The sequence below is a fragment of the Myxocyprinus asiaticus genome, chromosome 49, assembly GCF_019703515.2.
Source record: "Myxocyprinus asiaticus isolate MX2 ecotype Aquarium Trade chromosome 49, UBuf_Myxa_2, whole genome shotgun sequence".
Classification (NCBI taxonomy): domain Eukaryota; kingdom Metazoa; phylum Chordata; class Actinopteri; order Cypriniformes; family Catostomidae; genus Myxocyprinus; species Myxocyprinus asiaticus.
This window is the reverse complement of record NC_059392.1, coordinates 5314975-5340458: the sequence shown is the minus strand read 5'-3', so window position 1 is coordinate 5340458 and position 25484 is coordinate 5314975. Positions and strand designations below refer to the sequence as shown.

Sequence of the window (25484 nt, the reverse complement as noted above, 5' to 3'; positions counted from 1 at the left end):
CAACACAATTTAAAGCACTTAAATATATTTTAATAAATACGTCAAATTAATGATTACATTTATAACAGGTTTATAAACAATTTTTTAAAGTAGTTATAACATGTTTATACACATTTATAAAGTAGTTATAACACGTTAATACTACAATTTGTTGTAATTTGATGTGGACACGCACGTCTTGAGCAAAGATCCTGTCTCTGGCTCGCTGGTACTCCTCCTCTCTCTCCTCTATCGATTTACTCCGTCTGTCATCCTTAAGACGCATTCTCAGCTAAACACAAACACACACACTTAGCTGGTTTAACTAGAAGCACTGCCGTATTATTACCATATATGATCACTATATTTGTTTGTTAAATTATTTTAATGTGCTTTTTCCAAATTTAATAAATACATATTAAATATTTGTTTATTGAGTTTAACGTACAGTAGATTACTGTAGCATCGTTATTTCTTACCCTGCCATCATCCTGGTCCAGGCTTGAGTTATCTCTCTTTAATATGTACCGCTTTTGGAAATCGTCCGTTTTATCATCTTTAATGTGTTCAGAAAACTTTTGATCCGGTCTAGAAGAAAGAATGAGGATTTGCTCAAATAAAACTTTCAAAACAGAAGATAACGAGAGCAGAAGTCAAGCTAAGAAATCATTAGTCCAGACATACATTCTAGTATTGCTGGTTTTGTTGATGATTACTGATTTCCCGGTTGGATCGACATTATGGTCCAATCCAAAATATGCCGCCACACGGTGGAGAAGCATCCTGTGATATGATGTCATTGGGGGGAACTTCCTCCTCTGACTTCTGTGAGAAAAAGACAACTTCTAATTAAAAAGCAATTATATGAAACAATAAAAATTTAAAACTAACAATATCACATTTTGTCTAGATTATATTATGTATTAGAGGCCGACTGATTTTTAATAGCCATTTTTTCAAAGGCCAAAGCCAACATCTCGAGAGTAGGGAGGACAATGGCCAATATAATGCACAAATACCATTTAATAATAACAAATAATATGTACACCAACAAGCTAAAAAATGTTGTGTAAAATAAGTTTTTTATACCAATTTTTTTTTCAGTCAAAGCTTTCACTTAAAAAAATAAATAAAATAATGAATAATAATAATAATAGTAATAATAATAATAATAATATTATATATATAATTATTATTATTCATTATACTGCATATCTATTGGTCAACAAATGTATAAACTATCAGCAAATTATTATGTGCAAAAATTAATGGAAAAAAATAAAGAACATTTTTACTTAATACGTTTAAGTAACGATGTTAAATCAATAATATGTTTTAATAACAATGCTTATGTCAAAAACAAAATAATGTAAAACAACTCCAACTCTTTGTTGTTTTTGGCTCTACTTACTCGATGTTACTAATGAAGTCCAAAATATCTTGCTCAAGTTTCAGCAGCATCATTCTGTCCCTGTAAGAACAGCGAACATTTATCACAGCTCATCAAACAGACGAAAGGCAGAATAGTCAAACAAATGGCAACAATCTGCATCGATCCACATTAACAATCAAAAGGAACAAAGGATGAAGTACAAAATAGTTTACAAATAACAAACATCGAAAGGATGTCTAAGACAGTAATTATCTACAAAAAGTCGTAATGGAGTCTGTACATTAAGCGGTTTGGGGTGAATTAATTAGTATAACACTAAGGGGCACACTAAGTACAAACCAAACATGCTATTGTGTCCATCTGCACTGTTTTTCAATTATTTTTCTATGTAAACATGCACTAAACGGACATCTTTGACCATCGCGGTGCATCTCCCTGTGTATCAGTGTCTCGCGCAGGAGCGCAGAAATCTTAGGTGGCATGTCAAGTAAAAAGACTTATAAAAATGCAACTCAAGACCTCTGCATTGTTTTATTTGTTGTGTTGCATCTACCTTTTTTTAACACAAAAACACGTTCTGTGTGAATGGCCCCTTAGGGTTAGGGCTTAAGAACAATCCCTGACCAGAATATTTCAGAAATATCAATACAGTGCTGCTTTGAACGTACTGTATTAATGGAGGTGGAAAAACTCAGATGCAAAAAAGATCAATGATCCTACAGAAGTAGAAGTAGAGGGTGTGTTAATGAGATGGTGGGGGGTATTTTCACACACCTGGGGTTGTTCTTCAGCGTGTTGACCAGAAACTCATGGAGGTCTATACCCGTGGAGTCTGTGTATTCCTGACTGGGATCTGAAAGCGAGAGAGAGAGAGATTCAATACACACATTCTGTCGCCTCCATCTGGACTGCGAGAAAACACCTTCGCTGCCAAAAAACAAACACATACACACACACCTCTTGAGAGTGTCTTCTTGGAAAGTCGGTCTGTTTTCTCTGTCTTTTCCAAGATTTTTTCGCGGTCCTCATTTTTGATGGCCGTTTCGTCTTTTTCAAAAGACTGGCAGAGCTCGATATGAATATTTTCCTGTTAAAACATAGAAAATAAGACATTTAGGAAAAAAAAAACAAATAATAATTAATAATAATAAAATCTATTTGTTTATATAAGACACATTTAAATATCCATTCACATTAAATATAATAATAAAAAAAAAAAAAACTTACTTATGTTTCCTTAGTTATCATTAAAACCTTTTCATTTAGGTATTTATGATTAAAAGAAAAACACCACCACATTTTTTTGTTATTATCAAGTGAGGAGAGTAATTAAAAGCTCATTGCGATCTCTTGCCCTTTGTTGCAGCTAATCAGAGGAGTCTGATTAAAATACTTGGTAAACAGAATTAAAAGACTTTGTTATTACCTCAAGTAATAAAGACCTACCTCTTCTCACTTAACGATTATAAAGAAAAAAAAAGCTAAACCAAACATTACACCATAAACAACTTTTTGTGCAGAACTTAATGTAATAATGAATTACCTCCACATTTAACGATCACAATAATAATAAAAAAAAGCTAAACTAAACATTACACAAACTTTTTTTCAAACAACTTTTTGGGCAGAACATCCATAATGCTCTGCAAAAGGGTTAGGTTTAGATTAGTAATAGGCTACATCGGCTGATATTTTTCCATAATACTTTATAATACAGAAAAATATACACCGATCAGCCACAAAATTAAATCCACCTGCCTAATATTGTGTAGGTCCCCCTCGTGCCGCCAAAACAGCACCAACCCGCATCTCAGAATAGCATTCTGAGATGATTTTCTTCTCACCACAATTGTACAGAGCGGTTATCTGAGTTACCGTAGACTTTGTCAGTTCAAACCAGTCTGGCCATTCTCTGTTGACCTCTCTCATCAACAAGGCATTTCCGTACACAGAACTGCTGCTCACTGGATGTTTTTTGTTTTTGGCACAATTCTGAGTAAATTCTAGAGACTGTTGTGCATATAAATCCCAGGAGATCAGCAGTTACAGAAATACTCAAACCAGCCCATCTGGCACCAACAATCATCCATGCGATTATCTAATCAGCCAATCATGTGGCAGCAGTGCAGTGAATAAAATCATGCAGATATGGGTCAGGAGCTTCAGCTAATGATCACATCGACCATCAGAATGGGGAAGAAATGTGATCTCAGTGATTTGGACCGTGGCATGATTGCTGGTGCCAGATGGGCTGATCTGAGTATTTCTGTAACTGCTGATCTCCTGGGATTTTCACACACAACAGTCTCTAGGATTTACTCCGAATGGTGCCAAAAACAAAAAATATCCAAAACGCCTTGTTGATGAGAGAGGTCAACAGAGAATGGCCAGACTGGTTTGAACTGACAAAGTCTACGGTAATCAGATAACCGCTCTTTATAATTGTGGTGAGAAGAATATAATCTCAGAATAGTATTCTGAGATGCGGGTTGGCGCTGTTTTGGCAGCAAGAGGGGGATCTACACAATATTAGGCAGGTGGATTTAATGTTGTGGCTGATCAGTGTAAGCTGAGCCAAAATTCACACAACCTTTTGTTTTAAACACAAACATGTTCATAATGCTTTATGAGAAATCATAATTTCAGATTTGTAATAGAATCACAGATATATCGGCCGATATATGGCCAATCGGAGATTACCACCATTGTTACAGAAGCGTTAGCTAAGTGAATTTTGGTTAACATTGTGTAAAATAAATGGGATTTATTCATGTAACAATGAATTAACGAATTTCTGCGTAAATCATTTGTAAAACCATTCTTCTGTAAATTGCTTCATTCAATTTAACGCAACAATTGGCCCATTATTCATTTAACACAGTAATGTTATCAATTACTGGATATGTCTCAATATTATCAGTAAATTGTTTCGCTATTATATCGGCAACTTAAAACCCAATGTTGATCACTATGTGTAGTGACAAAATTTGGGAGATCTGATGCTGGTTGTCGGATAAGTGCAAAATGATAAAATGGTCAGGGGCACAGATTGTAATAATATCAAAGTATATAAATACATTTGGATGTCAATATAGTAAATCTATTTAGGCTCAAGGGTTATGGATTTAGAGGGTATTTGGCCACTTCTACAGCACATGAATGCATATTTCATGAATGGGATTTACAAACTCCCCTGTGGAGCTACATGAAGGATTGTGGAGGTTATGCGATCATTCTGCTCTTCTGTGAGCTTTGGACTCTATCTTTCCCTGATCCTTCACTCTGATGCTAAAACTCGGTTTTAAAAATCAAAAGAAAAAAGAGAAAGAGAGAGAAACACTCCAGCCAAATGAACAGTAGTGGCTCAAACACAGAGGTTTAAAGGGGCAGTTCACCTCCCAATTTACTTTGTTCTCTTTTTGCATCTCACTTGCTTTTTTTCTTTTCTTTCCGATTCGGTCCTTCACTGTCCCCCCCCCCCAAAAAAAAGAACGACCTGAAAGAACTGTCCAGCCTCCTAAATGAGGACAAAAATGTCACACAACATGAGGTACAGTGAGACAGAAGACAAACAGTCAGATCGTGACGGAGAAGCTTGTAAAAGAGCGAGACGGGAAAAAAAGAGATACAAAGAGAGGAGAAAAGTCTATGAATAGAGGCCCTCTTTCCTCTGGGAGGAAATCTCGTTCACTCGTTCAAGGACATACACTTGATTAAGGACATTCGTTCATCCACAAAGACCTAGGAATCTTTTTTTGCTCAACTGCTCTTTCACTAAGTGACTTCCGATTTTTTTTTTAAATGCAGTCGAATCAATCATAAAACGTTTTTAAAAAGCAAGGTCGTTTAAAGGAAATAAAAGTGATCTGTTCTTTTAGTTGCATTCATCACAATTTGTATAAAAAGATCTTACGAAAGGTCAGGGTGTTGACAGTATGAGGAGACAGACCATTTGTAGAAAAATTTGTGAAATTGCAAATGAAATTAGCTGCTTATTTTTACTCTAGAAAGTGCGTTCACATTAGAAGGATCATTTGAAGGGCACCATTTATCATACCATTGTAACAGATTTTATCTCTGATTTTGGAATCACAGATTTTTTCCAAATAGTTTTGTATATTTCAGTTTTTTATTACTCAAATAAATAGTAGTTGTACCTACATTACTCGAAAATATCAGCCAGAGGGCATGGCTAAGATGGCTGCTGTACAAACCGAATGCCTTACTTTGGAAACGCCAACTACCTTGTGAAACAACACACATCGTGATAGACATATTGTAAATAATTATGTTGCAATGCATCACGATTTTGTTAATTAAATCGTAATTGAAACTGTGCCAAATCAGCGAAAGCTACCTGTTAAATGTCCGCGAGAGGGACTGCATCACAGTTTCTAACTATCACGTGATTTGATTAGCTTTTTAACCGACCAATGGTAGACAAGGGCAGTGTTCGCACAATTAATGATACAACTGTCTCAAATGTTTCACTGATTTTTGACAAATAGTTTGAAATTTCTCTCTTTCGGCATTCAAATAAACAGTATGTGTACCTGCATGATGATTTCGTAATTAAATCGCAATTGGAACTGTGCCAAATATGTGAAAGATACTTGTTGCATGTCAGGGCGAGAGAATAAATCACATTTTAAAACTCACACAATTTCATTCGGTTTTTAACCGACCAATGGAAACGGGGAGTGTTTGCACAATTATTCAAATTTTATACAATCGTTTTTTGTCTTTCGCCATTCAAATAAATAGTAGTTGTACCTGCATTACTAGAAAATAGCAAATAGCTAGCACTGCCAAGATGGCTGGCAAGCAAACTGATTGCCTTACTTGGAAACACCAACAACCTTGCGATACGATACACATGTTGATAGATATATCGCAATTCAATACAGCACAATACATCACGATTCCGTAATCAAATCGCAATCGAAACTCTGCGAAAGAGACCCGTTGCATTTTAACGAAAGACTGAATCACAGTTAATAACTCTCACGCATGATTTGATTCGTTTTTGAACCGAGCAATGGCAGACATGTTTGGAAAACCTGTTCAAAAAGATCATTATTTTTGTTTGGTGATCCTAGTAACTAGAAAACCACAGTCAGATGACTTTGCCAAGATGGCTGCCAAGCAAACCGACTGCCTTACTTTGGAATCGCCAACTACATCGGAATACGATACATATCATGATAGAAAACACACATTACAATATACCGCAATGCATCACAATTTTGTAAACAGATCGTGATTGAACCTGTGCCAAATCCACGAAAGTGACCTGTCGCATGTCCGTGAGAGACAGTGCATTGGAGTTTCAAACTCTCTCATGTGATTTGATACACTTTTGTACTGACCACTGGCAGATGAGGGGACAATTCGGGGAAACCTGTTTGAAACTATCATTATTTTTGTCTGGTGAGGCTAGTAGTGCAAAAATTGCACACTTAAATACTGTTGCAATGTAGTGAGACAAACAAATCACAATATATCGATATATGAAGGTACCACACAGTCCTATTTCAAGGAAACGCTTTTTCGGACATCAGTATTAATAACCAAAAAAAAACGAAAAAAAAAAAAACATACAAACAAATACGCAAAAAAGTTGCAGCCTCAGATACAAAGAGCTGATGGTATTGACTGCATGCAGCAAGCTCTGGTTTCCTAATAGCAGCTCTAAGCTGCAGGCTAACCTAATAAATAGAACAAAAATGGGGTTTGGATAAGAACAGGCAATTATAGCAATCCACTGAGCTCGGCAGCTGAGACAGGAAAATTTTATTTGGTATAGATGATGGATGAATGCAATCCCGCATTGGGGACGCACACATACACCTTCAATAAACTCATAGCTCTATTAAACGTACACACAAAATCGACTTGAAACACACACGTGTCTCTATAACTAAGAGCAGTGCTGACGGTTTGACAACGTTATTGTTATGAGCCGCACTCCTGCTGGTGGGGCAGATAACTGTAAATCGATGTGATATTCGTCACACACACACACAGGCTATGTTCGGAATGGAAAACTAGTATACTGCTTACTGCATACTGTGCTACTAGTATGTACTGTATAATATTTTTCAAAAATAACATGTGAAACAACACATGTACTGTATGTAATGATTAAAAATAGTTGTCATCTTGGAAATATAGCACTTTGCATTTTTAGTTCAATTTTGTGTAAAAATTTTTTTTTATAAAAACGAATTCTGCTGTCCAGTTATAATGTAAGAAATACAGATTTTTCACATTTTAGTTCGATTTTTGTGTAATATCTTTTGTATAAAAACAATTTTGTGTAAACTTTAGTCCAATCAAATGATTAAATATAGATTGATCGATTCATTAAAATTTTGGTTAATATCGGTTTATTCGTTGGTGTGCTCTGGCTGTATCCTGACCCCGTGTCCACATGCGTGGATGTTGTATTTTGGCTTCGCTATACACAACGCACAATTTAATTTCATTTAAACCGACTGATCTCAGTTCAGAAGACTCTGCGCTGTCAGTAAATGGTTCGACAACTTTCGACATACATAGTCATGTGACAAAACAACATGGCGCCGATCACAGCAGAGTTTGTCTTTAGGAGAAACAACAAGAAAACTACATCTGGTAAAAACCTAATTACATTTTTACAATGAAACCTGTTTGAGTCAAAAGATTAGAGTCTCTAGTTTCATCTGAAATGCCATTTTTCAAATGTGGGCAATTTACTGTGAAATGCCACGTTGCTAAACACAATGTACACGAATGTGTACTTTAGCGCATCTTTTCCTTAGAAATCCTTTATTTACTGTGTATTATCACATTTAGAATCAATAGGTTCATCCAAAAGCTGAAAAATTTTTCTTTCAGAGGCTTTATATGGAGTTAGGATGAAAATAAGGAGCATTTCGAACTGTTCCGAGACCAGTGCAGACAGACATTACACTGAAGGTTAAGTCATTCACTAAATAGGGAGCAAGGGAGCATCCTATAGCTGTCTATGCAGCTAAGTGCATTCACTCCTAAAATCCGACCAAAAGTTCAGTTTCAGGCTGCAGATGATGTTTGGATCACTCAAGATGTTTGGCAGACATGGGGCAATGATAATCAGTACATAGATTCAGAATTTATCATTTTATTTGAACATGGTTGGCAGTGATTGGATGATGCTGGACTTTAAATCAAAATTAATTAGGCTAATTTCTGATGTAATGTCTGTAACATCTCAAAAACATGAATAACCAACACTCCTGGAAACATAATACAAATATGATTAAAAATCTGACTTTCTATGGCTTGGTACTATTTACAAATTAGTCCCTCTGTCCACATATGTTGCCATCAAAAACAAATTTTTTTCATTTTTTTTCTCAAAAGTATTGTATTCTATTCATAAAGAAAATTTTATGCACAGTATACATTTTGCATTCTATTTCCATTCAAACGTAGTACGCAGAACGCCATTCCGAAAATACCCACACATACACCCACTTTTGGGTCGATTGGCTACGTTTACCTGTTCGTGCAGCAGTTCTCCGAGCAGGGGTGGAGATGGCTCTTCGCACACCGCCAAGCTGCGTACTAACTTTAACTTGCCGTTGGACTGGAGGAGAGTAACCATGGTTACCAAAAACGACTAGCACTCATTCGCTACATTCATCCAGCAAAGCATTACCACAACGACTAAAAATACACATCCACCATTTCGCAAAAAACAAAACGTCTCAGGAGAATTTTCAGAGCTCAGGGAGGGGTATGCTTTAAGATCGTTAATTGGAGGAATGTTTATTAGAACGACTGCTTCCGTTCCATAAATAGATTTGAAACCCCTGAAAGTCTGAAAATCTCAGTTGAAAGATTTTGAAATCAGGCATTAACGACAAACTAATAAACAAAAACAATCATCGGCACACACTCGACAAGTAAGAACAAGCACTTTAAAAGACAAACAAATGAGTGCACCTCTCAGTGCAAATCACCACTATTTTTAACAATAGCAACAAGCTCAAGAGACAGTTTCTTGCAGGCAATGTCAAGCTATCGCAACAATTTTTTTTTTTTTTTATATAAATCGCACACACTGAACTCAAATGAAATGAAAACAGGACATGCAGTATTTAAAAGGCATGTTCTGGGTTTAATTCAAAGTTAAGCTCAATCGACAACATTTGTGGCATAATGTTGATTACCACAAAAAATTATTTCGACTCGATACTAAAAAAAAGAAGAAGCAAAAATCAAGGTTACAGTGAGGCACTTACAGTGAATAGGGCTAATGTTGAAGGGTTTGAAAAAGTTAGAAATGTGAGCACTTACATTAATTCTTCTGTTATTTGAGCTGTACAGTTTTTTAAATTGTTGTTTTTAGGGTTTTATGTTTTACTGTGTTTTCTTTATGGCAACGCATGTGTAAAATTTGATATAAATTTACAAGCTTAGCAAGTTGTTTTATCACACTAAAATCATGTTAATACATATATTGTTTACATCTTGAGGCTATACTTTTGAAACACTGAGTATTTTAACATTTATGCAGGGTGTGAATTACACAATGGCCGATGGGTGTTGATAAGGATTATGTTTTTGTGATGGGTAACAATTTACGACAAGGCTGTATACATTAACATATGCAACACTTATTTCATCCTAAATGAGTTAATGATGTTACATAACTTAATTTTAAATTAAAATGTATTTTTTGTTTAAAAAAAAAAAAAAGAAGGACGAGTCTAAATTATTTTTTGTGGTAATCAGGATTATGCCACAAATGCTGTCAATTGAGCTTGACTTGTATTTAACCCGGAATATTCCTTTAATCCGGTAATGAGAGCAGAATTCGGCAGCAGGTGGGAAAATCACCAGAAGGGGTCTTACAAACCCCAGAATCACCCACAAAATGCATTTAATCTTTTTTTACTGACGAAAGAAGGGGCTTTTATTCGCCTATCAGTTCCATCAAAAGCATTGCCGAACTCTCTTTTTCTCGCATTTTGTTGTCACGGAACACAGCGTGCAGGCAATAAAAAAACCAAACAAAAAATACATTTAAACCAAGTTTGTTACATACTCTACAAACATGCTGTTGTGATACTGTACCTTGGAACGTTTAATACTCGTTGCGGATTGGCTGAGCTGTGGTTAATCAAAGAAAATGGAGGAAGGAAGTGAGTACATGTTTGGACAGCCATGATATTAAAGTCAACATGAAAATGCATTAGCAACTCATTTTACTTTCGTAATCAGACATATCGGAGTAAAACAGCATAAGAGAGAAAAAACTTTTGGTCGGGACTTGATTTTATTCATCAGGAATTGATTTGACCATGAATAGTCATCATTTTAGAGGCGGAGCAAGTTATTACATTTTGAGGAAAGGTTACTAAGACCAAAAAAAATTTCTTCAGAATAACGTGTATCGGCACAATAATAAAGTACATTTTTATTTCATGATGACTTTAAAAGGTTTACAACACATGTTGCTTTTGTCATAACATGAAATGCTTGTTCTTGCAGGAAGGTCAAAAAGTTGTGTGCGTGCGTTATTTCAGGTAATATATTTAATGGAGTGTGTGCACCATTGAAGCAATTAATTGTAGAGGAGGGTAAGGAAAAATGAACAAAGAGAAGGAGAAAGAAGAGCTGAGATCAGCATGTGTTTCAATGCACCTGGCCACTGCCCTTTCTCAATGCACCAAGAGCAGATGGTGGCAAAGTCACACACACACACACACACACACACACACACACACACACACACACACACACACACACACACACACACTCCAAGGGTTTGCAGATAAACCAGCAGGATTTCAGGTGAAGATTAACTGTCCTTCCTCTCTCTCCTGACATCAGCCAGTCACATGCCAGAATGGACAGGCTCAGGATCTGATTAGCTGATTCTACTCATCTTGTTGTCTTATGTTTGTCTTTAAGTAGAGACATTCAGACGCCACGGCAGCGGCAGACCACTCTGTGGCCATTAGGAGAATGTGCCTGTGTGATGCCATCAAGGGTCACAAGGAGGGTAGAACTCAGAAAAGTGTTTCCCCATTAACTTCCCATAATAAGTCATTACCCTACTGTAAATAAATTAAAGCAATGAGTGGACACAATCTTAAATGTTCATGAAACCCTCATTAAAGGTGATGAAATTACAAATTCTACAATGACGATTGATAAGTATCAGCACGGTAGCACCAACTCAAGCTGGAGAAACTGCCAATTGTACAATGACGAACAATTAGTATCAGTATGGTAGTGCCAACTAAATACAGGTGGCGAAAATACAAATCGTACCATTACAAACAATTATTTTCAGTATCGTAGTACAAACTCAATACAGGTAGTGTATTACGAATCATACCATGACAAATGTTTAGCATAAGTACAGTAATTAATACAGGTGGCAAAATTACAAATCGTACCATGACGAACTATTAGTATCAGTACGGTAGTACCAACCCAGTACAGATGCCAAAATTAAGAATCCAACCATGACAACGTTTTGTATCAGTATGGTAGAACCAACTCTAATTCAAATGGCGAAATTATGAATCCTACCATTACTAACGTTTAGTATCATTACGGAAGAACCAACTCGATACAGATGGCGAAATTACTAATCCTACCATAATGAACGTTTTGCATCAGTATGGTAGAACCAACTCGATACAGGTGGTAAAATTACTAATCGTACAATGATGAATGATTAGCATCAGTATGGTACTCAATACAGGTGGCGAAATTATGAATCCTACCATAACGAACATTTAGCATCAGTATGGTAATACAACTCGATACAGGTTGTGAACTTACGAATCGTTCCATGACAAACATTTAGCATCAGTACGATACTCAATACAGGTGGCAAAATTACGAATCCTACCATGATGAACTATTAGTATCAGTACGGTAGTACCAACTCAATAAAATTGCGAAATTACGAATCCTATCATTACAAATGCACCACTTTGTGCACCACTTGAGGTACAATCGGCCACATACAATCATGCACTCTTTACCTGAGTTTGATGGGAGGAGCTTTGGTCTGTGACACACTCCTGGTGGAGGGTGTGTGTGCCGTTGTTCTTGGGTGTGTGTTGGAGCTCGTGTGTTGCGGGCGAGCCGGCCAGGTGTGGTCCGTCACTCTCCAGAACCTTCATAACGTCACAACTTCTGGTGTCCAGAGAAGATTCAGACATTATCCTCAGACGCAAGACCGAAAATCACCACCTGAGTGAGAGAAAGATACACAGATGATTTAGTCAACTATGTGATGGAGTTGACTTCCATCTAGTGATGTCATTAATTAAAAGTTCTGATTGCAAAATTGTAAAAATATAAAAAGAACAGTTTTCTATGGCATCGGTAGTACCGACTTCTGTGACTAAAAATGGCGACTGCTATATCTATTGGTCTTTTGTTATTGACGGCTGAAATTTTGGTATGCCTACATTGGATTGTAAATTTACTTGCATCTTAAAACTGCATAAGCAGAAAAAATAAAGCAGGATGTAATGCTGTTTACTGTCTGTGCTGTTTTCTGGACTGGGCTGGTACCTTGGGGAGTGTAGGACCCTGGGGCCTACGGAGGCAGCGTGGTGGACTGAGAGACGGACAGGGGGCAGCAGCAGTCCCATGACCCCCGTCACCAGTGCTCGGGTGGGGTCGCCAAGCCACAGCTCACACACACGCTCTGCATCACCCTCGGACACCTGTCATACACATAAGGAAAGAAAGTCAGGGGTCAAATACGGAGTGGTCAAGAGGTCAGGGATGAGTAGATACAGTAGCGTCCATGAGAAAAGCTGAACATGTGTGGCGGAGAGACTGGAAGGTCTTTTGGGAGCTGAAATACGGCAATAATTCTGAAAAAGTGTCAAAACGGTGACATGAATATGGAGAATAGTCTGTGCTGCAGACAGACAGGAACTCTATAATACAAAGAGCAGTAGTTACATTTAAAGCTAAACTTTTGCCACATTTCGCTTATTTGAAGCATTTCAATGAGCAAAATAATCTTACCAATAATATTGCTCTGCCCTCATTAAATATTCAATGACAAACCTACCAAATTCTTTTAACAAAGGAGAGCAAAAAAGACCAAGACACTCCTGAAAAGCTTTTAAGGTCAGTTACACTCTATTGTATACTATCTTATCTGAGGCTCAAAAAAATTATTTAAAAATCAAACTGTGATGAGGAGTCCAGTGGTGCTCCGGCCTGAATCGGGCAGGGGAGGAGTGTGACAAGGAGGAGGGCATGGCAGGGCTGTGAGAGTGCATGGCCGGCACTGAATCAGCTGATCAGAGGGAGAGCGAGATATAGGGTAGCCGGAGACGCCAGTTCGGGAGAGAGACACAAGCGGCCGCGCTGCATGTGTGCGTGTTTATGTTCGTTTTATGTTGATTTTTACCATTAAACTTTATGTTGACTGTTCAGCCGGATCCCGCCGCCTCCTTGCCCGGCCTTTAACTATTACAGTGGTGCCGAAACCTGGGAGGGAGGAGGGATGCGCTTTCGCAGAGTCCTCGCCACTGCCGTCCGTCCAAAGGAGCAGCCACGGCCGTCCGCCAGGGATCCGAGGGCTTGCTGCCATCCACCGGGGGAGGAGCGAGTTGTCGTCTGCCAGAGGGGAGGAGCGGTTGAGGACCGGGCGATGGCGTGTCTGGGAATCGGCGGGCAAGTTTTCTCTCTCTCTCTCTCTCTCTCTCACTCGCCCTTTCCCTCTCCCCACGTCTCTCCCCCAGGATCCCAGGAGGCGGGGTGGACCACCAGCTGTCAGAATGGCCGGAAGGGCAGCGTCTCCCCTCCAGAGATGTGGGGGGGGGGGAGTAGGTCAGTCCGGTGGCTCACACGCCTGAATTGGGCGGAGGAGGAGTGTGACGAGGAGGAGGCTGTGGCCGGGTCATGAGGGTGCACGGCCGGCACTGAATCAGCTGATCAGCGGGAGAGCGAGATAAAGGGGAGCCGCAGATGCCAGTTTGGGAGAGAGAGAGATGCACGTGGCCGCGCTGCATGTGTGTGTTTGTTTTATCTTGAGTTTTACCATTAAACTTTATATTGACTGTTCGGCCAGTTCCTGCCTCCTCCTTGCCCATCCTTTAACTGTTACACAAACCAAAAACATTTTTCAGTTGGACATGTGAAGGACATTTGGCCGGATAAGAGAGATATTGATAATATAATTTAAAAAGTGACTTCTATGTGCATGTCGGAAGTAATTTGTTGAAACGTAACCGCAGCTTTTCGACAGTAACAACTAAATTTGGTACACGATAGGTGAATTTACAGACAGTAGTATGCTGAAGGCTTAGCGCATAAAAATGTATTAGGTCATGCTGATGTGTCTTCGTAACCATCATACCATGTCCAGTCAGGTGAACAAAAAAAAAAAAAGGTGAAACATTAATATAGTTAGCTCCAACTTCATTCTAATTTTTTCTATAATTTAAAATGATAAATCCTGCTATTGTGAATAGTTAGCATCGGTAATATCAACTCAATATGGGTGGTGAATTTACGAATCCTACTATGATAAACAATTATCACAGTACCAACTCCATTTTGGTGGCGAAATTACAAATTATAAATATAATTTAAAATGATAAACTATATAAATGATAAATCCTGCTATGATGAGTGATTAGTATTGGTAGTACCAGCTCAAAACGGGTGGCAAAATTACAAATCCTATGACAAACAATTAGTATTATAGTACTAACTCAATACAGGTAGCAATGTTACAAATCCTATTAGTTTACGATTAGTAAAGTTAAAACTAATTTAAAACAGGTGGCGATGTTATAAATCCTACTATGGGGCCTGGGTAGCTCAGCAAGTAAAGACGCTGACTACCACACCTGGAGTCGCAAGTTCCAGTCCAGGGCGTGCTGAGTGATTCCAGTCAGGCTTCCTAAGCAACCAATTGGCCCGGTTGCTAGGGTGGGTAGAGTCACGTTGGGTTAACCTCCTCGTGGTCGCTATAACGTGGTTCTCGCTCTCGGTGGGGCACATGGTGAGTTGTGCGGGGATGGCACAGAGAATAGCGTGAGCCTCCACACATGTTATGTCTCTGCGGTAATGCGCTCAACAAGCCACATGATAAGATGCGCGGATTGACGGTCTCAGACACGGAGGCAACTGAGATTTGTCCTCCGCCACTCGGATTGAGGCAAGTCACTACGCCACCACGATGACTTAGAGCGCATTGGGAATTGGGCATTCCAAATTAGGCAGAAAAGGGGAGAGAGAAAAAAATCCTACTATGACAATTAGTATTGCAAAACAACCTCCATTTGAGTGGCGAAATGACGAATCCTATTATGATGAACAATCAGCATAGTAGTATCAACTCAACACGGGTGGCGAATTTACCAATAATATAATGATAACCTATTAGTATCGGTGGTACTTAGTAGATTTGTAACATCACGACCTGTATTATGACGAACAATTAAATATCATAGTACTAACTCCTTTTGGGTGGCAAAATGACGAATCCTATTATGATGAGTGATTAATATCGGTAGTAGCGACTAAACCAGGTGCCGAAATTACGAATCATATGACGAACAATTGCATTGGTAAGCCCAACTTAAAGAGGCCGAAATTACAAATTCTATGAACAATGATTAGTATTATAGTACTAACTCAACGCAGTTGGAAATGTTACAAATCTTATTATGATGAACATTTGTAACGTAGTACCAACTCTATTTGGGTGGTGAAATGAAGAATCCTATTATGATGAGTAATAAATATCGGTAACTCCGATACCAAAATTTTGGCTTCGGAACGATACCAGCACTGGTACGTCGGTATCAATACTAACTCAATACTTAATAAAAAAGTCCGATTTTTGATGAAATTACACAGACATTTTTTGACAAAAAGAACTGCATAAAGTCTTATAAAAATTATGCCTTTTCTGTATTAATTTTTCTGGAATCCATGTTAAATGTTTTAATTAAATGTTATGATCAAATTGTGTTTAATCAAATACATACTGTACAGCTTTGATCAAATGAAAATATAATAATTTATAATTAATTATTTTTGGTAAAAAAACAAAAAAGCTTTACAGTATTAATTGAAAATATTAAATGAAAACAATCTGATTACCCAAGACTCCCATGGCTGAATCACAACATGCTGAAATCCAGTACTGGTATTCAGCTGTTGTGATATTGCTTACAGATAATAATACTAATAATATAACCATTTAATATTATATTATTGTTATTATGAGTATTATTGCTACTACTTTGAATATTACACTTGTATGCCGTAGTAATATTTTTCTGTCATAATGTCTTCAATTTCACGCATCCAGTTAAATAAAGCTCTCATTTCAGCAGGTCTTTTATTTTGAAAAACCTTTGAAGTTCTTCCTGTTTTTGAAGTGTTCGTTATATCAAACTTCCCGCGATTCGTGAGCTGAAATCTCCGGTGAAAAAGGTAATTTGAGAGTTCACAGCCGTTTATACTCTAAACGCACTGCTCTGCAGATGGATACTATTGGACACACTGCATGAAAATCAAGCAGTAGTAGTGTGTGTTGCGTGTGTGTGTGTGTGCGCGCCTGTGTGCCTGTGTGTGTGAAGATGACAGAGGAGAGCAGAGCCTCTCATTCATTCTGTGGCACGCAGCGCATGTGACTGTATATTATTTAACTAAATGACATCCTTCTGCTGTTTAATGATCACACTTGGTCATATTGAGACTTTTTGATTATTATTTTCAAATAGTCTTTGATTTCATCTCAAAACTCTCACATTACATTACATTTTGCAAATGGCAGCATACTTTAATATGGTACCAATATTAACAACAAGATGATATCGTACCATTTAAACATTTTTGGTATTTCGTTAGTATTGGTATACCGTGCAACCTTAGTAGTACCAACTAAAATCTACGAATTCCATGACAAACGATTAGTATTGGTAATACCAACTTAAAACAGATGCTGATGTTACGAATCATATTATGACAAAACATTTGTATCGCAGATCCAACTCCATTTGAGTGGCGAAATGACAAATCCTAATAAGATGAGCGATTACCATCGGCAGTACCAACTCAAAATGGGTGCTGAAATTACAAATCAATTAGAATGAAAATGAAAAACAATTAGAATCGTAGTACTAATTCAATATAGGTGCCAAATGACGAATCCTACCACGTTGAACGATTAGTATTGGTAGTACCAATACAATACAGGTGGCAAAATTACAAATACTACTATGACAAACAATTGGTTAATGAATATTAATTGGTCTGTACTGGTAAGTCAAGAAATTAATGAATAGTAATCAGGTCACACTCCTAATGCAGCACGTCTTATAACCTAATTAATATTCACTACCCAAGTCTTTATCGCCGGACTAATTCATTCTTCCCCGTGTGCTGTCCGTCTGAACTGAACATATGGGACAGGGTTTACCTGGGCATCAATAACCCTTCCCATGATGGTACATCACTGAATCCTGGCACTGCCAATCTAGACACCCATTCCAGGTGGAGACCAACCCTGAATCTTGAGGTCAAACGGTCCTAACCTGACTCTGTAATCCTGTTAAAGACACCAACCAATTATGCCGGGTAAGAATACACTCATTGTAAAATCTGACCACAGTACAGTCCAGCCAGAAGTTCAGACAGTTAGAGTACGATCGTGTGCGCGATCAGGTTACTAAAACCGTTAGAGAAGATGCATACTGCGACACACAAACACACAGATCAGAATTCAGAGGATTAGCATCACACACGCTATGACAGTAACACAGGTGGCATCAATGACAAGAACAGGTGGGTATGACCACACATACATACACACAAATACCCAAGCTGTCATCCAAACAGCCAGACGGTCCATCAGAATTATCTACGACTGTGCCATGCTTTCCATTTGTGTGCATGTTTGGACTAGGCAATATATTGAATATTCATTCATATATTCACAATATAAAATGTAGCAGCATCCTGAACGTCGGAATGCTTTTTATTTGGCAATTACGTATTCAAGACTGACTCGCGATCTTTTTTATCCTCGTGACTTGCGACTAACTGAATTAAGTCGTTAAGTTGCCCGTTTCAATTAAACGATTCATAACTAATTTTCTGTTGATGGCATAAATTAATTGTTGAATCAATGTACCGTTTAAAATGTAAAAATTGTATTTAGGAAAATACTGCCGCTTATTACTATGCTTTGTTATAATGGTGCATATATATGAAAGTCAGTAAACTATTGTCTTCCTTGTGGCCATTTACTGAAAAACATATCTCGATTACTTTTAACTAGGTTTTTCCTGTATTTTACTACTCACATTAAATATTTTGATTCTAATTGGCTGTTTGGTTGAAATTATGGTTCTCTGAACAAATACCTAAATACAGATATATATTGAATACTGTCAAAAAACAAAAAAAATATAAAGATTTATTTAGCTATATCGTCCATCCCTAGTTTGCACAGTTTATTGGCTTTATCCCACTCAAGCGCAGAAAGTGGGAGTGAAAATTCCTGCTAAAGTGTCTCTTTTAATCAGCTTTTATCTCAAACGTCTCGCATCAGAAGCCTTTAGGCTCTTCAAAGCCATCAAACCGGCAAACGGACGAGCCGTTCTGGGTCACGAGGTGACAGCCGACCAAGAGAACTAATCATAAATGCTGACAGTAAGTGACGCTCTCAAAGACAATTATGACTTTCGAGAGAGAGAGGGAACTTTTCCGCCCACACACTGATTTAAATACCTACTGTTTGCAGAAATAACATGCACTACGAAGTGAACCAGAGAGACAAGAGCTGCTCATAAATATCCAAGCATCTCTCTCGCCGCGGGCTAATCTCAGCGCTGCGGTATCTTTTTCCCCTAACATGCCGTTTATGTAAAAACAAAGAGGTGAGGTGAAGATCTAAATCTGCATTTCAAAATACGCCCTCCAACACTCACCCCCCGCATAACACAGTTTTCACTCCATATTCAATACGTTCTTTTGCGCATTATAAGAGAGAAAAGACTCCCTGCAGATTTCAGCTGCCAAACATATTCACAAACTTGGCAGTACAGATGTCCGAAGCAATACGCTGGAGGATTTGAAAAAAAAAAAAAAAAAGAAATGCAAAAATCTTTGCTGAAAGAATTAACTACTGCAGAAAAACACAAAACACAGGTGGATGGGTCTCAAAACCTAGTAAGCTGCTTACCAAGAAAGCAATTTTAGATGCATTCTGATTTGGAACGCACTTATGATGCCCAAAAATGCTGTTTAGGTTAGCAGCTCACAAAGTATGATGCCCCAAAATATGGTCTAGGTAGATAAGTGCACTTGGTATGATGGATAAAAATGCTGTTTAGGTTGACAGCTCACTAGATTCAATACCCAAAACTGCCATCTAGATAGGCAGCTTACCCAGTATGATGCCCCAAAATACTGTCTAGGTAGGTAAGTGCACTTGGTATGATGGATAAAAGTGCTGTTTAGGTTGACAACTCACTAGATTCAATACCCAAAACTGCCGTCTAGATAGGCGGCTTACCCAGTATGATGCCCCAAAATACTGTCTAGGTAGGTAAGTGCACTTGGTATGATGGATAAAATCTGTCTAGGTAGGTAAGTGCACTTGGTATGATGGATAAAAATGCTGTTTAGGTTGACAGCTCACTAGATTCAATACCCAAAACTGCCGTCTAGATAGGCAGCTTACCAAGTATGATGCCCCAAAATACTGTCTAGGTATGCATGTGCACTTGGTACGATGGACAAAAATGCTGTTGAGGTCGACAGCTCGCTAGGTTCAATGCCCAAAAATGCCATCTAGATAGGCAGCTTACCAAGTATGATGCCCCAAAATACTGTCTAGGTAGGTAAGTGCACTTGGTATGATGGATAAAAGTGCTGTTTAGGTTAGCAGCTCACTAGGTATGATGCCCAAAAACGTCATCCAGGTAGGCAGCTCACAAGGTATGATGCCCCAAAATACTGTCTAAGTAGGTATGTGCACTTGTCACGATGGACAAAAATGCTGTTGAGGTCGACAGCTCACTAGGTTCATTGCCCAAAAATGCCATCTAGATAGGCAGCTTACCAAGTATGATGCCCCAAAATACTGTCTAGGCATGCATGTGCACTTGGTACGATGGACAAAAATGCTGTTTAGGTTGACAGCTCACTAGGTTCAATGCCCAAAACTGCCATCTAGACAGGCAGCTTACTAAGTATGATGCCCCATAATGCCGTCGAGGTATGATGTCCACAAATATTGTCTATGTAAGCAGTACAATTAGTATGATGGTCAAAAACGCTGTCTAGGTAGGTGGCTCATGAGGTAACATTGCTGAAAAATGCTGCCTTGGTAGACAGCTTACTAGGTGCACAAAAAGGTTGTCTAGGCAGGTAGTTCACTGATTACAATCACCAAAAATGCTGTCTAGGTAGGCTACTCACCAGATTTTGAGACAGAGCCATAGTGCCAGAAATAACTGTTTCTGGGATGAACGCGGACCAGCAGAGACTCCAACAGAAATGACAAACAATCTTTCACATTTCTTTGTCCAATTTTATTTAAGCCAACCACCAAAAATAAATGAAAGACAGAGAAAAACAGATAAATCCATGCTAGACGAATCCATGCAGATGAGTTAATTTTACAATAAAAGAGTGATGCGATCAAGACCACTGAACTTTTCTGACCTTTTTAAATAAAAGCTGAGTATTCCTCTATCATTATATCTCTTTATCGGACCACTACGTGTAGCCCGAGAAAAAAAAGGACATCCATAATTTCTAATTATCAATTATTAATTGCCATAGCAACAAGCACTTACCCTCCTGACAAAAGAAACATGTCACTACGTTGGGCTTCAGGCTACAAGACTTCACTCCTGATTTAGACTAATATGCGAATGACCCATATTTCTGGATAAAAGCGTCGCTAATGGTTTTTACCTCCTTTTTTCATCACAATCCATTTTCTCAGTGTGTGGCCGCTGTCACAGTTGAGAGATCTCTCTCCTTTCCTCTCCTCATCAGTTCATTTACACGATTCGCCACATTAACGATATTAGCTGAATGACTTCAGACATAATTTACACCGGCGCAAACGCGCAAACACCCAAACACCCAGCTTTCCTTGATAGCTGCCTCGGGCACTTTTTCAATTTATACAATGGAGCAATTACGGGAATGTCATTAAAAACCACAAGTGTGCGTGCACACACAAACAGGCACAGAGTGCAATTTGCTGACACACAAAAATACAGTCATTTTTGCAAGGTTCTAACGTTAACCAGGGAAAAAGTGGCAATTAAAATAATTCATTAGACATTTTTGGATTCTTTAATGATCCTTGAGTTAATATAAAGTTAAATTAAATTGTTAATTGAAGCTATTTGTGAATGTTTATTTGAAGACAAAACTCAACTGTTACAAAAAATGAAAATAATTTGACTAGTGTAATTTCTCCAAAGTGACCTTTTTATTTTTTATTCTAAAAGAAACTCTCGTGAAATACTTTTTGATAGTTTTTTGGTGCGTTATGTGTTTATTTTACATTCACACCATTTAAAACAAGCATTCAAAAAAATGTAACTATAACAAAACCACTGTCAGCAATCAAATAAACACATTTTTCCATGTTGAAGAATTGTCACTCACACACAACTGCCTGGCGGCGTTCATGATCCGGATCTCGGCTCACATCATTAGTTTCCATAGCAGCCCGAGTGCCATTAAATGGAGCGCGCTCAGTGCAGCTCTGCTCTCCTCCGTCTGAGCGCAGCCAGCTCGCGTACCTGCCCAAAGCCATCGCTGCTGCAATCCTTCCTGACTCTCCTCTCTCTCTCTCTCACGCACACACACTCTCCACCAAATCAACAGCTGGCCTTTGTGATGTCATTCCTACCTCAGCCAATCAGAGCGCCCCGAGGGCCGGGTGCAGTATGTCAGCACTAAACCAGGCTCCACCCTCAAGAGCCAATGAGATGGCCCCTGTGGACCAGAGAGAGAGGCAGACGGCAAAGACACACACACACACACACACACACACACACACACACACACACACAGGACAACCGTGGCGAAGTGCCACTGTGGGACAGTCTGTCAGGGTTGGATCATGCCAGCACTGCAAATCCACCTCATTCAGTTGCCCAGAGTGCACATAAGCTACTAGTCGAACCCAGTGCCGCAGTCAAACACACACTCTGCTTAAAGTGTGTTCCCTTGTGCTTTTAGCCCAGATTGATGGGATTCATTTGAAAAAATTTTATTTTCCACGATCCAAACCAACAAAACGAGCACACTGCATAGCGCGAAGCAATGCATGTCTTAATGAAAATTGTTACCTTTCGTAATTTTCAATTTTGTCGAGGTTTAACTGCCTTCTAAGTCTGATGCCCAAAAATGCTGTCTAGGTAGGCAGCTCATTAGGTTTGATGGCAACAAATGCTGTCTATGAAAGCAACCCACTAGGTCTGATGATGAAAAATGCTGTCTAGATAGGTAGCTTTCTAGGTAAGATGCCCAAAACTGCTAAGACAGGCAGCTCACTAGGTTTTATGCCCACAATTGCTGTCTATGTAGGTTCCTTGCTGAATATGATGCCCAAAAAATGCTGTCTAGGTAGGTTCCTTGCTATATATGAAGCCCAAATATGCAGTCTAGATAGGCTGCTTGCTAGGTAAGATGCCCAAAACTGCTGTTGAGATATATAAAAAAAAATAAAATTTAATAAAATATTCTGTCTAGGTAGGTTCCTAGAAAAATAGGCAGCTAACTAGGTACGACACCCAAAAACGCAGTCTAGGCTGGCAACTTACTAGGCATGATGCCCAAAAAAAGCTGTCTGGGTAAGCTGCCTATTAAATTTAATGTCAACATGCTGTCTAGGTAGGGAACGCACTAAGAACGCCACCCAAAAAGCAGCTAGGTGTGATGCCCAAAACTGCTTTCTAGGTAGGCAGCTTGCTAGGTTTGATGGCAAAAAACAAAAACAAAAAAAAATCTGTCTAGGTAGGTTGCTAGAAACATATGCTGTTTAGATAGGTAGCTAACTAGGAATGACACCCAAAAACGCAGTCTAGGTTGGCAACTTACTAGGCATGATGCTCAAAAAAAGATGTCTAGGTAAGCTGCCTAATAGATTTGATGTCAACATGCTGTCTAGGTTGGGAACTCGCAAGGAACGCCACCCAATTAAAGCAGTCTAGCTATACAGCTCACTAAGTGTGATGCCCAAAATGGCTTTCTAGGTAGGCAGCTCGCTAGATACCATACCCAAAAAAATTCTGTCTAAGTAGGCTACTCAATAGGTTTAATGTCCAAAAAGGATGTGAAGGTAAGTTCAAACACGCTTTCAGCCTACACAAAAATGTGCACACAAAAAACGACAAATTAACAACCTTCATTTTGAAATGATTGTGGCAACAACTACCACCGGTTTTGTTTTAGAAAAAGGTCACACTGACAGCTACACAAAGCATGTCAAGTAAAATGAAAACTCCCCATTCACCAACCAGAATTTCCACCGCTCCTCTCAGTGAGAAAATCTGCAAAATTTCAGCTAAACAGGGCATTACATGAATCTCATTTGCATAACAAAAGACCAGAGGGGGGGAGAGCTGCCAATGCTGGCTAATTGTAGCCCAAGATGCTGTTTGCCTGCGGAGGAAATGTGACAGCCGCGTTTATTCTGCCATTCCCCCTGACAGTGTCCGTAAGCAGGCGGGAATAGCCTCAGGATAAGGGTTGGAATTTGCAGACGGTGTCTAATAAGCACTTTGGGTGGGGTGGTGTTGTGCATTGCTTTAAAACCTTGACCAAGAAATGTTACCACCATTTAAAAAAAAAAAAAACAAGACTAAATGAAAAGGACACGGATTAATGAACCAGGTCCAGGTTGTTTTTATAGACCTAAATGCTATACACTCACTGAGCACTTTATTAGGAACACCTGTACGACTACTTATTCATGCGATTATCTAATCAGCCGATCGTGTGGCAGCAGTGCAATGCATAAAATAATTCAGATACAGGTCAGGAGCTTCAGTTAATGTTCACATCAACCATCAGAATGGGGAAAAAATGTGATCTTAGTGATTTCGACTGTGGCATGATTGTTGGTGCCAGATAGGCTGGTTTGAGTATTTCTGTAACTGCTGATCTCCTGGGATTTTCACGCACAACAGTCTCTAGAATTTACTCAGAACAGTGCCAATAACAAAAAACATCCAGTGAGCGGCAGTTCTGTGGACAGAAACACCTTGTTGATGAGAGAGGTCAATGGAGAATGGCCAGATAAGTTTGAGCTGACAGAAAGGCTACGGTAACTCAGATAACCGCTCTGTACAATTGTAGTGACCAGAATAGCATCTCCGACCATAGTGTTCCTAATAAAGTGCCTAGTGAGTGTATATTTTTGAGACTATGAAAACATCTACCCATAAAACGAGCATGAAGGAGAATTTACAACACAGTCTGTCAATTAGGCCACCATCTTCATTGTTTTGGGTTGAATGGATCACATGAATGTGTCAAATAACAAATATGTAATTGTTTTTTCGAATATGTCCGTTTTCCCATTTCTAACTACAATGCGAAAACAGTGTTTTCAAATGTATCCACTTAGGAGTCTGTTTTCAAAAAGCTCAGTTTTCGCTGGTCAGAAGCGCCATCTCAGTGTGGACGGTAGGCCAAAACGTAAAGAAACCTTTTCTAAATTTAAGGAATAATGTGGACGTAGTCTAAAACAGGATGTTAAGCACTTGTTGCGCATAAAAAGTCCATTGAAGATTAATGATAAACATGTGAGTAAATACTCACAATACATCACAGTTTTGAATTGCAATAAGCCAAATACAAAGAATCGCTTACTATAATATTGCAAACCAGATGCTGATACGTTTTACGACAGCGTTTCTCAACTGGTGGGTCGCAGGTCTGTTTGGCCTAAGTCGCTGACAGCTGCTGCTTTTTTCACCCAAGCGAAATTTCTGGCAGCTGAGGCAAATTTACTTACAATCGGTGCTTTATTCGTGCTAAATCCTATGCTTCGCGATGCGATTGACACCTGCTTTTCACACGAGTGTGCGGT

General features: G+C 38.7%; 1 protein-coding gene across 6 annotated transcripts in view; it reads right to left on the bottom strand.

The window, feature by feature from the left end:
- Positions 1 to 25484, bottom strand: part of LOC127438184 (R3H domain-containing protein 1) — a 57695-nt gene that overhangs the window by 22828 nt on the left and 9383 nt on the right. For 3 of the 6 annotated variants that reach the window (XM_051693547.1, XM_051693550.1, XM_051693549.1), the window contains exons 1-11: positions 22049 to 22241; positions 12944 to 13098; positions 12406 to 12616; positions 10478 to 10513; positions 8898 to 8984; positions 2330 to 2459; positions 2147 to 2225; positions 1391 to 1450; positions 664 to 804; positions 459 to 567; positions 176 to 271 (exon numbers count right to left, since the gene is read on the bottom strand). In XM_051693547.1, coding sequence (XP_051549507.1) covers positions 176 to 271; positions 459 to 567; positions 664 to 804; positions 1391 to 1450; positions 2147 to 2225; positions 2330 to 2459; positions 8898 to 8984; positions 10478 to 10513; positions 12406 to 12585 — 918 coding nt within the window. In that variant the 5' untranslated portion in view covers positions 12586 to 12616; positions 12944 to 13098; positions 22049 to 22241. Of the gene's footprint in view, positions 1 to 175; positions 272 to 458; positions 568 to 663; positions 805 to 1390; positions 1451 to 2146; positions 2226 to 2329; positions 2460 to 8897; positions 8985 to 10477; positions 10514 to 12405; positions 12617 to 12943; positions 13099 to 22048; positions 22242 to 25484 lie in introns of those variants that run through there. The other 3 variants (XM_051693552.1, XM_051693548.1, XM_051693551.1) reach the window with 3 other exon arrangements.